This window comes from Capricornis sumatraensis, chromosome 5, assembly GCF_032405125.1.
Source record: "Capricornis sumatraensis isolate serow.1 chromosome 5, serow.2, whole genome shotgun sequence".
In the NCBI taxonomy this organism is placed as follows: Eukaryota; Metazoa; Chordata; class Mammalia; order Artiodactyla; family Bovidae; genus Capricornis; species Capricornis sumatraensis.
The window spans coordinates 117,711,428-117,725,543 of NC_091073.1; the positions used below are offsets into that span (position 1 = coordinate 117,711,428).

At 45.1% G+C, this 14,116-nt stretch overlaps 1 protein-coding gene and 2 pseudogenes across 1 annotated transcript; 1 reads left to right on the top strand and 2 right to left on the bottom strand.

Moving 5' to 3' along the window:
- Window positions 1-1,504: 1,504 nt before the first annotated feature.
- On the bottom strand, window positions 1,505-2,357 carry LOC138079788 (sulfate transporter-like; annotated as a pseudogene).
- A 163-nt stretch (window positions 2,358-2,520) lies between these two features.
- LOC138079789 (sulfate transporter pseudogene) lies at window positions 2,521-3,626 on the bottom strand (annotated as a pseudogene).
- Window positions 3,627-6,051: 2,425 nt separating this feature from the next.
- On the top strand, window positions 6,052-12,305 carry LOC138080286 (GTPase IMAP family member 4-like). Its single transcript, XM_068973241.1, has 4 exons — window positions 6,052-6,071; window positions 7,365-7,459; window positions 8,746-8,799; window positions 11,395-12,305. The coding sequence occupies exons 3-4, from the start codon at window positions 8,760-8,762 to the stop codon at window positions 12,303-12,305; spliced, it is 951 nt and encodes a 316-aa protein (XP_068829342.1). The 5' UTR covers window positions 6,052-6,071; window positions 7,365-7,459; window positions 8,746-8,759.
- Window positions 12,306-14,116: the final 1,811 nt, after the last annotated feature.

The following is a 14,116-nucleotide window of genomic DNA, read 5'->3' on the forward strand; positions in this document are numbered from 1 at the left end:
CTCACTGCTCATCAGATAGAGCAGTTTAGGACAGATTCCATGGGAAGCACATGGCACTTAATGGGAAGACCTCAGAAACAGGGACAGGTAGGGATCACAGAAGAGACAGGGAGGATTCTCATTGTGCTGGCTGATTTTGAGGAGTTCTTTTCTTACCTACTTACCCTAAACAAAAAGCCTGACTAAAAGCATCAAATATATCATCAAGAGTGTTCTGTATAAAGTGGGGCTGGCTGGTAGGATTTTGCAAACCTGCTCAGCCATTAGACTCTTGGTAAGACTTTGTCTGAAAGGAATTGTCAGAGACCTGAGTGCCATCTGGGGGTGGGGAGGAGGGGTGGGGTGGGCAGAGAGACAAGGACTAGGGAAGCCCAAAGTGACCACTGCTACTGCTAAGTCGTTTCAGTCATGTCTGACTCTGTGCAACCCCATAGATGGCAGCCCATCAGGTTCCCCTGTCCCTGGGATTCTCCAGGCAAGAATACTGGAGTGGGTTACCATTTCCTTCACCAATGGATGAAAATGAAAAGTGAAAGTGAAGTCGCTCAGTTGTATCCGACTGTTAGCGACCCCATAGACTGCAGCCCACCAGGCTCCTCCGTCCGTGGGATTTTCCAGGCAAGAGTGCCATTGCCTTCTCCCACAAGCTTGTCTAATTACTAAACTGCACTCAGGAAGCCTCTTGACCTGCTCTTACAGGAGCAGACACAGTATTCTTTCCCTATTTCCTTTCTACTCCCTCTCTAGGGAGCCCTGGGACAGGCTTCAGTACTTCTCATGTAAATGCCATCTCTACCCCTTCACCTCCCGAGGAAGGAAGAGTCCAGACGCTTATCTCCTAAAACAAGATGGTCATTAAATTTGGGAGCTACTCTACAGTTGGAGAAGACTCTTAAGAGTCCCTTGGACTGCAACGAGATCCAACCAGTCCATCCTAAAGGAGATCAGTCCTAGATGTTCTATGGAAGGACTGATGCTAAAGCTAAAACTCCAGTACTTCGGTCATGCGAAGAGTTGACTCATTGGAAAAGACTCTGATGCTGGGAGGGATTTGGGGGCAGGAGGAAAAGGGGATGACAGAGGATGAGATGGCTGGATGGCATCACCGACTTGATGGATGTGAGTTTGAGTGAACTCCGGGAGTTGGTGATGGACAGGGAGGCTGGCATGCTGCAGTTCACGGGGTGGCAAAGAGTCAGACACGACTGAGCCACTGCACTGAACTACAGTTCCATTCAACAGATACTCATTTAATTCCATATGTGCAAGAAAGCTGAAAACCTCGGTAGTTTCTTCTTTTTGATTCTGCCTAACTAAAAGCTCTGCTGCATTTATGTACTGACGATGGCCATCAGCTTCAAAGGAACAGTTCTGTCCAGCCAAAAGGCCAAAATCTCCTGGGGGGGCAGGGGGGTATGGCAATTTCCAGGTCCACGGTACAAAATGCTGCACACCTGAAATTTTAAACAACTGGCTAGACAGTACTCCTCCCTTCCATCTACTCTCAATCACTGGAAAAGCTGAGACCATTAGGAACATGCACATCTTTCAAATTTTGAGAGTCTTCTACAAAAGTCATGCCTCACATGCACTGTAAAAGAGATTTTCCTCTTCATCTCTCCAGTACTCTCCCTGGGCCAGGGAGTCCCTCACAGAGGGATTGCACTTAGCCAGCAGAACCTGGATGCCAATGGCCTCATGAACCCTGAGAACTTCTTTCATCATGTGGATCCCTGCTGGATCTAAAAGCTGTGCTGCACAGCAGTCAGTCACAATGGTGTGGAACTCTAAGGAATCATGGGAAAGTCGCACTGAAACTTCATCCTGGATTCCAGTGAGAGCGGCTATTTCCCTTTTGATCTTTTTCTTTGCTACCTTCTTCTGAGCTGCCTATGAAATGATTGGATGGCATCACCAGCTCAACGGACATGAGTTTCAGCAAGCTCTGGGATTTGGTGATGGACAGGGAGGCCTGGAGAGCTGCAGTCCATGGGGTTGCAAAGAGTAGGACGTAACTGAGCGACTGAACTGAACTGAAGTTACTAAGACTGGATTGGGGAATGGGGAGGTTTATAAAGAACATTTAAAATATTCTCTGTTCATGTAGTAGAAAGCAGAATCAAAGTGGACAACCTTGATGGCTGACTTAGCCTGATAGGTCTTGTAGGCAGACATGGATTCAAAGATTTCAGGCTCTTTTGTTGGGCCAAGCAATGAAGTCTTTACTTCTGAGTGTAGAGGATGAGCCAAAACATAGAAAAACCAACCCCAACAAGCAGGCCTATTTCAGTACTCAGTTCAGAGGACAACACAGTATCAAATGAGATAACTGTATCCATTCAGCTTATTCTCCACATCATCCATGGAATTCTCTAGGCCATGTTACTAGAGTGGGTAGCCGTTCCCTTCTCCAGGGGATCTTCCAACCCAGGGATCGAACAGGAGTCTCCTGCATCACAGGCAGATTCTTTACCAGCTGAGCTTCCAGGAAAGCCCCACATCTTGGGCAGATTCTTAAATTTACATAGGGCTCTCCAGAGATCTGGCTTTCCAGGTGGCACTAGTGGTAAAGAATGTGCCTGCCAATGCAGGAGACTTAAGAGACATGGGCTGTATCCCTGGGTCAGGAAGATCCCCTGGAGGAGGGCATGGCAACCCACTCCAGTATTCTTGCCTGAAGAAGTTTCATGGACAGAGGAGCCTGGTGGGCTACAGTCCATGGGGTCACAAAGAATCAGACATGACTGAGCTTCTGACACTTTCACTTTCAGTAATGAATGATCCCTGCCATTACTCCAAAGGAGCCTGAGTCCAGGGAGATACTTGGCCTGAGATGTAACAGCTGTGAAGGAGGCACAGGTGACAAATCCCCTCAGCAAGGCATTTGAGGATAGACTGAAACAAAGCCTGCTTGATAGAGCCCATGGCTGCCTGATACACTCCAACCTTCAAGGTTACCGTACTGTCAACTATAATGTCATAGCTACTTGTGTTACATATCTTGCCTGATGTCTGGCTTAATAATGTGCTCCCACCTGAAACTATTCCCAAAGAAGGAGCAACATGGGCAGCATCATAGACAGCTCCGTACAGTTCTCAGTCAACTACAGCTGACTGATCATAAGGCACAACACTGCAAAATGCCCACAGAGATGTGATGGAGGTCCCCAGTAGGAAGTAAATGAAGCCGACAAAAGATGTGTGTAGACCATCAATATGTTCCTGGCCAGGCAAGAGAGAATAAGCAGTGGGCTGGGGCACCAACAAGATGCCCACAATCAAGACAGACATCACATCCCCTAAAATGTTTTCCTCCAGAGTGCATTTTGGGAGCCACTGCAAAACAGGAAGGAAACCAAAAATGATATTTTGGGGTTTGGTTGGATTGCACTGGAAACTGTAGGTTTTGTGGCAAATTGCCTGAAGTTAGTATCTGGTTTCTCTTAAGGCTTCAAGTGGGCCCTAGGATGAGGTCTGCATTGATCATTGGTCTCAAATTGCTGAAAGTTGTTATTTTATTCCTCTTCATGCTCCAGGGGGATCCTACATGGAGACCTGCATTGGTTATTTCCTTTAACGGAGTCCTCAGATGAAAGGTTATCTTGGTTTTTATTTTTCAAAGACATTTCTGGAGATAGATGTTCCAGCCTCCCTGAGCAAGAAATCAGATTGGCGAATTCACACAGGAGCTCTATATTTCTCAATGCAACTGGTGAAGGACTCTCATCTCACTTTCTACCTTCAGGCCAAGCTAGTTTGAGTGCATTCCTTCTACTTTGGAATAGCTCTCTGTGATTTCTGGGTCAAGAAACTTTTCCCAACCGCTTGATTCTGGGCCACCCACACACAACCTGCCTTCAAGGAGCATCTTCCACCATGGCGGGACTGAGGGGATAAGGTGCTGTGGGCAGAGGCAGCCTACCTCCAGGCCAGCGTCCCTTTAACCCATCGACCCCTTGCCCACCCATTGCCTGGTCCCTGGAAGAGGAGGGCCCAGCCAGGCAGGGCAGGGGAGTGGCATGCAGGCACCATCTAAGAGATGCAGAAGGTGACTCAAGAGTGAAAGCCCGGCATGGTTTGTTAATATTTTGTTGAGGACATTTGCATATATATTCATCAGTGATATTGGCCTATACTTTTCTTTTTGTGTGTTATCTTTTCTGATTTTGATATCAGAGTGATGCTGGCCTCATACAATGAGTTCAGAAGTATTTCTTCCTCTGCAATTTTTTTAAATCATTTGAGAAAGATAGCTGTTAACATTTTCATAAATGTTTGGTAGAATTCACTTGTGAAGCCATCTGGTCCTGGACTTTGTTTCTTGGTCTGAATAACACATTCAGTTTCATGATTAGTTATTGTGAAAGTGAAAGTCCCTCGGTTGTATCCGAGTCTTTGTGAACCCATGGACTATACAGTCCATGGAATTCTCCAGGCCAGAATACTGTAGTAGGTAGCCATTTCCTTCTCCAGGGGGTCTTCTCAACCTGGGTCTCCTGCATTGCAGGTGGATTGTTACCAGTATCGCCACCTGTCAAGTGGGAGACTGGGTTAGATTTCACAATAGAGAGACTATAGAACTGGTTATTGGTGTATTCATATATTTGATCTTTTCCTGGTTCACTGTTGGGAGATTGTACCTTTCCTAGAATTTGTCCACTTCTTCCATGTTGTTCATTTTATTGGCAAGATTGTTTTAGCTATCCAGGGTCATTTGTGTTCCCATACAAATAGTAAAATTTTGTGTTCTAATTCTGTGAAAATTCCATTGGTTACTTGATAGAAATTGCATTGAGTCTGTAGATAACTTTGGATAGTATAGAACAGTATCATGACAGACATTTTCACAATACTGATTCTTCCAAACCATGAACATATATATATATATACAGTTGCCTCCTGCCTCTCTGGGCGGCTCTCCAAGATCAGCAATGGGTCTCCCTCAGGCACCTGTCATATTACTGCTTCTGCACTGGGTCTCAGAGCATGAGAGATTTTTGTCCACGCCCTTTGAGAGTGGGCTGTCAGCTTTCCATGCCTTCTCGCTCTCCCATGTGTAAGCCCTGTAGCCTGCAAAGTTGCATGTTTTGGGGCTTCTCAGGTGGCTCAGTTGTAAAGAATCTGCCCACAATGCAGAACACGTGCATTCGATCCCTGGGTCAGGAAGGTCCCCCAGAGCAGGGAATGGTTGCCCACTCCAGGATTCTTGCCTGCAGAATCCCATGGACAGAGGAGCCTGGCGGACTACAGTCCATGGGGTCACAAAGAGCCAGACACAACATAGCAATGACATAACAAAGTCAGATATTTTGGTGGGTCACCTTTCTTCTACAGGACCCCCCCTCTCTGGGGAGCCTGAAGTGGGGCCCAATCCCTTGCTCCTTGGGGAAAACCTCTGTTCTGATTATCTTCCCATTTGCAAGTCGCCTACCTAGGGATGTGGGTCTTGACCTTACTCGCTCCTATCTGTCTTGTTGTGGTTTCTTCTTTTTACCTTTAGCTGTGGAAAATCTTTTCTACTAGTTCTTAGATCATAGTTATTTTCTAGATGCTTATAATTCTGGCGTGGCCATAGGAGGAGTTGCGCTCAGGGTCTTCCTGCCCGGCCATCTTGGCCAGACTCTGAGCATCAGCACTCTGGTTTTGACCCAGTAGTTTTTTCTCAACTTTCACAGCATGCCCCATCTTGTTTACCTCCCTTTTGTACTCTCTGCATGGTCTAATATGGTAGTGACTAGGCAGGTGTGGCCATTCAACTGTAACTTTCAATTAAACAATTTGGAATAAAATGTAAAATTCAGTTCTTCAATTACACTCCTTACATTTCATGAGCTCAGTAACCCATGTGGCTCAGGGCAACCTTACGGAACCACAGAAAACAGTTTCATCTTTGCAAAGAGTTCTAACTCTCCTAGATGATCACAGGGGCAGCAGGTCTTTTGCGAGAGTTTGGATGGCTCCGCCCTCACTTCCTGTCTCCTCCTGCCTCCTCCTTTTAATAGCTTTGCAGCACCTCCTGGTTCAGCCTTGTCTTCAAAGTAAGAGAAGGGAGCCGGCCCCAGATTTTCTAGGTAAGGGAAGAAGTGTGTTTGTGAGGGTGAGAGGGAGGGAGGGAAATGTGTGATCTGATGGACGTGGACTCCTCCCCTGGATCTATATCTTAAACCTCCTTGCAAACTTGCTCTCGAAATATATGTCTCATTGGGTTTCTCTTTGCTGTTTTTGATGATTTTAGGCTGTTATCTGTTTTGAAGGCCGAGCCCTACAAATTGATGCCTCTTTCCATGGTGATGGCTCAGAGGATTCTTGTACAAACAAATGGTTCCTCTCACCATTCATAGAATTTATAAGAAAACTTGAAGTTTTCAGGATTAGCATTGACCAAGCAGACAGAATTCATTCTGTGGGAAGCTGGTGGTGAGAAGAGCTCGAGGAGATGTAAGAGGCACAGCTCAGCACTTCCCCTGTTGCAAAACCAGCACACAGAGCAGGACCAGTGAGTCTGTTACCCAGTTAACTCTCTGCTCAGAGCTGCCCCTTTGGACCTGCCTCCTCAGGGACAGCCTCTTCCTGGGCCTCACCCCGAGTTGGGGAAGAGAAGCTTCTGGAAGACAGGAGGAGGGAGACACCAACCCATATTACTGTCTACCATTCAGGAGAAACAGGGAACCAACTGATCCCTGTTCCTTAAACAGTAGGAGGAGAATTCAGCCATCCAGTGTCAGTGTGTAGACAAGGTCAGTTCTCTGGTTTAATATCTGAACTAGGATAAACAGAACAGCATTAAAGAATGCTGAAGACAGAGTCCACAGACTGGACAGCAGACTTTAAGAAATAACCAAAACCTTGTGTGTTCCTATTTCTGGTATCTTACTCCTTCTCCTAACGCCCACAACCAATATCAGCTTTATGAACAAAGCTTATTCTTTAAAATTCTGTGATTTCACCTCCCAGTTTGTAAGAAGCTGTTTCCTACTCTTATTCCTAATCAACTTTCAAAAGAAAGTGTTTCAGATTTGTATTTGATGCATTTCTACCAGATGACTCTATCTTTAGCAAATAGCATTTTCAGCCTGTTCTAGTTAAAATCTGCTGTGCTAAGAATTCTTCACATGGCTTTCTCCATTGTCCAACCTTAGAAGGTAGTGAGAAAATAAAACATCTAAAATGTAATGCCATGTTTCAAGAGCAATGTGTTTTTAATAAAGAAAAGATAAGTTTTTTTCACAGTCAGATGCAAGCAAGATATAAAGCTCAGTCACAGAGGAGGCAAGAAACAGTGGGATATTTTTTAATCAATTAATTTATTAAACAAACATTTTTTGAGATCCATGCTTTGTCCAATACTGTGCTTTTTTCCTCAGGAACAAGGGGGTATGCAAGACACAGACGGTTCACCATCACAAAGCTAGCAGTCTACAAGGAGACAGTAAAAAAAATCAAACCACTTCCTATCGTGGTATGTATTCTATAGAAACTCTTGGGTGTAGTTAGAACAAAACCTGTCTTGTTGGTTGATGATGTGGGTGGAGAGACCCCTCTGGAGAAATAACAAAACACTGACGCCTAAGCGCTGAGCAGAAACCAGTTGGCCATTGGATGGGGGTGGGAGTGCTCTGGGGAGGGGCAAGTGCTCCTCAAAGACCTAGGAGCTGAGGGGAGCTTAGAGGACTCAGGGGACACTGAGGAGGCCAGTATGATTAAAGCTTTTTGAGAGAGAAATTGATCGTGCAAGGCCTTTGGGATCATTCCAAGGGCTTTCAACTATTTGAAAAATAAAAAAAACAAAAGCAATCCATTAGAAAATCTAATGGGAAAAAAAGCCAAATATCAAAAAGGCATCTGACTATGTATAGAGAGAGTAACATGGAAATATAATTACCATATATAAAATAGGTAGCCAATGGGAATTTGCTGTATGACTCAGGGACCTGAAAATGGGGCTCAGTAACAACCTAGAGGGGCAGGATGTGGAGGGAGGTGGGAGGGATGTTCAAGTTGGAGCGAACATGGTAAACCTATGACTGATTCATGTTGATGTTTGGTAGAAACCAACCCAATGCTGTAAAGCAATTATCCTTTGATTATAAATTTTAAAAAGGCATCTGACTATTGAGTAGAGGAGGAATTGAAGATACAGTATCATTTGGGAGCCTACTACATTGCAATCAAATGATAGGATTGGATTCACATGGAGATGGGGAGAAATGGATAATTTTTCATTTGGGGAACTAAAACCTATAGGATTTGGTGATGGACTGTGAGCAAGTGAGGAAAGAAGTGTTTGAGAGATGACCCCGAGGTTCTTCATGAGCCATTTTGTGATGCCACTTACTGAAATTCGAACCAGGCTGGGGGTGGAAGTCAGGGTTTCATTTTGTCCAAATCGGTTTGAGATGCCCACAAAATTGCCAAATGGAGAATTTGACTGGGATAGAAAAGGTTGTAACACTGGGAAGGGTCCAGGCTGCAGACTACATATAAACGGCATTCAGAGCAATAATTGAATAGAGGAGGGAAGGGCACCCAGAACCAGTGCCAAGGAAGCACCTGAAGCACTAACATCTGTGTAAAGAAGTTTGGCAGTCTGAAAATGAGACTGAGAGCAGAATTAAGTATTGAGAAATAGAAGAGAGATCAACTAGCAAGTTTATGAATAAACAGAAGATGTTGTTTACAGGAGGTCGATGTTTCCCATTTGTTCTGCATGTCCCTGACATAACAGTTCTGTCTCTTTATTCCCAGGAATCCAAACCACAATGGCATCCCAGTACCTCAGTGACCCCAGGACCAGCCACGGTGAGACGCTGCTTGGGAAGGGCAGCCAGGCTTGGTGGGGAGAGCTGGGACTCTCCTGCCCTGTCATCCAGCCAACCTGTATAAGAGCAAAACATCTTCAACCACATTTCTCAGTTTCCCTTCATTTGCTCTGCTCTCTCATTCTCTCCACCCTCTCTGCATCTTCCTTGTGATGTAGCTTAACAGCGAGCAGGAGAAGAGTTCCAGTACCCTGACTGCTCCCGGGCTTGATCAGGTTTCTTACTTGCTACTTCCTGCCATGTGGGCACACGAATCAGGGGTTGTGGCCTCCCAGGTGGTTTCTCTGCCCCTCTCTTCGGCCCGAGAGGACTGGGAAGAAGGAACATGGGGGTGATCAATGCCTCATTCAGGCCCCTAATTTCCTTGTTCCCAGTGGCCTCACTCTAAGCAACAAACTTAACAGACTGATCACTCCCTTTCTCATATAACCCTCCCTCTACCCCTTTGTCCTAGGAATAGATTCTATCATTTGAGCTTTTGCTGGTTCAGCAAATCACTCTGCAATTTAGGAACCTAAAACAGCAACAATTTACTTGACTCTTAATTTTGAGGGTCACTCATTTGGGCTGTGCTTGGGTCTGGACCAACCTGGCTAATCTCAGCCAGACTGACTCATGTGTGGGTGCTCAGCTGGTGGTTCAGGATGCAACACAAGAATCTTGGATAGCCTCACAGATGTGTCTGGTGATCAGCAAGCTCTGGGTTGGCCAGGCAGACAGGGTAACAGGGCCTTGTGTCCCTCATCAAGTAGGCTAGTCCAGGGCAGGTGTAGGGTTCCAAAAATCAGAGAGAAGGCAAACCACAATGTGTCAGTGCTTTTGGATTCTCTGCATAACCATGTTTCCATGATCCTATGATCCAAAGCAAGTCACATGGCACAGTCAGACTGAAGGGTTGGAGAAACAGACTCAGCATCCTGATGAGAGGAGCTGAGAATCCACCTTCCCAAGAGGCACGAGTGCAGAGATGGACTCCTTCATGGCTATGGCTGCCATCTTCAGAGGTTGCCATCCATTCGTTATCAGCACTGGCCAATGGTTGTGGTGTTGGCACTGGCCTTGGTGCCTTTTCACTGCCAGGCCATGAATTTCCTACACCCTCTCTCTAAGGCCAACCAATGCCCTGGGATCTCCTTAGGTTGGAGCTTCTCTTGTGAAGCTAACTATTAAGAATACTCTGAATTCTTATGTACATTTTGTCTTAGATAAATCTTAGCCATCCCATATCCAGTGTTTGCAGCACTGGGAAATTTACTTCTTTTATCCCAGGATTCTGGTTCTGAAATGGGGAAAACTCTGCCTTAGGGATTCAGGGAGCAGCAAACACTTCATCAGAAAGTGTGTGGGAGATGGAGATTAACTACAGATTTTTCTGGACATCACAGGAGGGGTTTTTGCAAGTTCCTGGTCCTATTTGACTGATATTTTTTCAAGGTTAGCCCACCTCACAGAATAGACTGAAAGGGACAAAGCAGATGTGGAGACATCTGTTAGGAGACTGCTGAGGCAGCGGTGGTGATGGAATCTGGACTGGAATGATGATATTCAAACCAGAGACAGGCGAACAGATTTGGAGCCAAGAGAACATGCTGATAGGCTGGGTCTGGAAAGTGGGGAAAGAGAGGAGTCAAGGGTGACTCCTAGCTTTCCAGTCTGAGGACCTGGGTGAATGGTGATGGCTCTGAAAATAACCTGGAGTTGGTAACAATGTCTATGATGTTGTACATGGGATAATGTAGGCATTGTCTCAAAGCAGAAATGAGTAAATATAACATAGAATTCCTCGTGCAGAAATCAGACCCTTAAGTTCAAGGGCCCGACAGCAAAGTTTGCTTTCTCAGAAAAACAAGCTTTCAAGTGTGATTGTCAGTTGCCTTCCCTCTGGTCCTGGGTCTATGCCTGACAAATCCAGAGGACTTTGACATTGCAGAGATATGCAGAGACTTGCTAAATACCAGCACAGAAAGAGCTGGTAGATGATTTGGTGTTTAAATTCAAGTTTCAATTGCTGTGCTCTACTGCTCTGATATTAACTTTCAACTTTCCTAGGAAGTCGAATATGCACAATCAGTTTTGTGTTACCTCCTATCTTATGAAGAACAGCTTCTGGTAGCAACTCAGAATCCTCTTCTGAATCACATTGTTTCCTCCTCTATGAGCTGTTTGCTTCCACAAGATCAGAGTAAGAGCTGAAAGGGATCCTGAAAAATATCTGTTGTTATTCCTGTTCAGTTGCTAAGTCATGCCCATGGAGTGCAGCTTGCCAGGATCCTCTGTCCTCCACTCTCTCCTGGAGTTTGCTCAAATTCATGTCCATTGATTTGGTGATACTGTCTAGCCATTTTATCCTCTGCCACCCCCTTCTCCTTTTGCCTTCAACCTTTCCCAGCATTAGAATCTTTTCCAGTGAGTCTGCTCTTTGCATCAGGTGGCCAAAGTATTGGAGCTTCAGCTTCAGCATCAGTCCTTCCAATGAATATTCAGGGTTGAATATTTATTCAGTGGGCAGGAGCCTTGCAGGGGAGACATTTGAAGTTCATTCAAACACTGGATCTTCTGTTTCCTTATGTTCCAGGGCTTGCAAACTCCGGAAATTCCCAGCTGAGACTTGTCTTAGTGGGTAAAACTGGGGCAGGAAAAAGCGCAACAGGAAACAACATCCTCAGAAAGAAAGTGTTTCTGTCTAGCTTTTCGGCTGTATCCATCACCAAGCACTGTGAGAAAGGAAGCAGCACCTGGAAGGGGAGAGAAGTTGTCGTCGTGGACACACCTGGCCTCTTTGACACGGAGGCCCCAGATGCTGAGACTGTCAAGGAGATTACCCGCTGCATGGTGCTGACCTCCCCAGGGCCTCACGCTCTGCTCCTGGTCATCCCACTGGGCCGTTACACACTGGAAGACCAGAAAGCCACAGAGAAGATCCTGACGATGTTTGGAGAGAGAGCTAGGGAACACATGATTCTCTTATTCACCCGGAAAGATGACTTAGATGGCATGGATTTCCATGATTACTTAAAACAAGCTCCTAGAGCCATCCAAGAGCTGATTCGCAAGTTCAGAAATCGCTACTGTGTTTTCAACAACAAGGCCACAGGAGCTGAGCAGGAGGACCAGAGGGAGCAGCTGCTGACCCTGGTCCAGGATGTGGTGGACAAGTGCAAGGGGAGATACTACACGAATAGCCGGTATCAGAAGACCGAGGAGGAGATTCAGAAGCAAATCCAAGTGTTACAAGAATATTACAGAGCAGAGCTTGAGAGAGCGAAAGCTCAGATAAAACAGGAGTTCGAAGAGGAAATCAGAAAGCTGAAGGATGAACTAGAACAGCAAGAGCAGAAGGTGGAAATGGAAAGGCAATTGGCAGAAAGGGAAGCTTACTGGATTTCAAGGCAGCAAACAGCCAGAGATGATGTTTTGAGTCAGAATAAGATACTTGAAATCATCCTTAATGTGTTACAAGGTTTTTTTTCTCTGTTTAAGGATTAAACTTCATGAAAATAAGTCTATATTTCCTGCATATTTTCGGGTGGTCCTGCCCCATGTAACTCAGAGAATTCTCCCTTTTCTCTGAGACTCTCAGGGCTAAGGAGAGTAAGTTCACTATTGATAATTGGTATATGTTTGATTGATTTAACAGGGAAGGGATAAATTCTCAACTTGTGAAACTCTGAAACAGAAAGTATTGATGCTCCCTATTTGTGAATTCTTTCTCAGAGACACCAAGACAGAGAATGCAGGAGACCAAAGAAGATGCCCCTGAGCTTTCTCTCTTTATCCCTAGATGAGATTTCTCCTCTAGATTCTTTCTAGATTGGTGGGTGATCTTCCCCTACAGCTTTTCTCACTTATTTTGTCTTTAGACGGCGCTGATCATCTTACCCTTTTAGTTTATTAGAAACATCAATTCTTTCCTTTAGTTAAACTTACAGAAGGAGGTACTGATAGAAATCCTTCTAGATGAGTGAAAATTTGTTCACTTATAATTTTACTGAAGGCCTCAAAGTGTTCCTTATCAACTGACCATTATGAACAAAGAGTTCTCTGGCAAATAGATTTTTCAGAACTCAACTACTTGAAATGCCAAAAGTCCCAAAAGATATTCAACAGATAAGAGAATAATGCTTGGTGTATTCAGATGTATCTGTAGGAAATCTTCGACCAACAACAACCAGTTTGCTGAATAACCAGTTCTCTCTTTTTCCTGTGAAACTAACAGCTGCCCCATGCAGATGAATTGTTTGCTTATTGTTATTTTAATAAAAATTTTCTGTTCTCTCATATTTGTGCAAATTGAATTCCCCCCCTCCACCGCCCCTTGGAGAGCACCACTACTCCTTCTAAGAACACAGGGATGAATTTCAGTTTTTTTTGTGAAAGTCCAAGATGATTTTGGCGTAGACTTTGTCCACCCTCCAGACATCTCCCATCCCCTTTTTCCCCCGGAAGGTTTGAGCCACATTCTCAACCCCTCTGTCAGTCAAAGTCTACATTCTCCTTGGATTCATCATTATGTACTGGTAGAAATTATGTGTAACCAAGGTTTCTGAGACCATTGTGGCTTTCCTTCTACAAAAATTCTTTTAAATCTATGGATAAAATAGAGACATGCCTGTCCCTTTTCTCCTCTTCCAATGGGTCCTCTTCACCTAGTAACTATAGGCTTTCCCCAAGCACATTCCCATGTTCTTCCAACATGGTCTGGAGGTCACATGTGACCTATGCCAACTCTCCTTGCTTGGTCATCTTAAAATCATCTTCTCCATGCCCTCACCCATTCTGTCCAAAAGAGGACATATGCCTTGCCCTGACTTCCCCCAAACAAACAGGACTATACCTTTAACACAGCTGCTATCTATCTATAGCTGCCTCACTTTGCTGTACGGTAGAAACTAACATACTATTGGAAAGAAAATATTGCTGTTGTTGTTCCGTCGCTAAAGTGAAGTGAAGTCACTCAGTTGTGTCCGACTCTTTGTGACCCCATGGACTATAGCCTACCATGCTCCTTTGTCCATGGGATTTTCCAGGCAAGAGTACTGGAGTGGGTCACCATGTCCTTCTCCAGAGGATCTTCTTGACCCAGGGATTGAACCCAGGTCTCCCCCATAGTAGGCAGACACTTTACCATCTGAGCCACCTGGGAATTTAGCAAAGGCTCAAAGATATGAGAAGCACTTGGCAAAGAAGCACAGGGCTCCAGCAGAGGCAGTCACTCTGAGTGGACAGATTCTGTTTCACTCTGCAGAATGTGGGAGGACTTGGTCTCTACGGTTTTCATCATCAGTGTCTCAATCAAA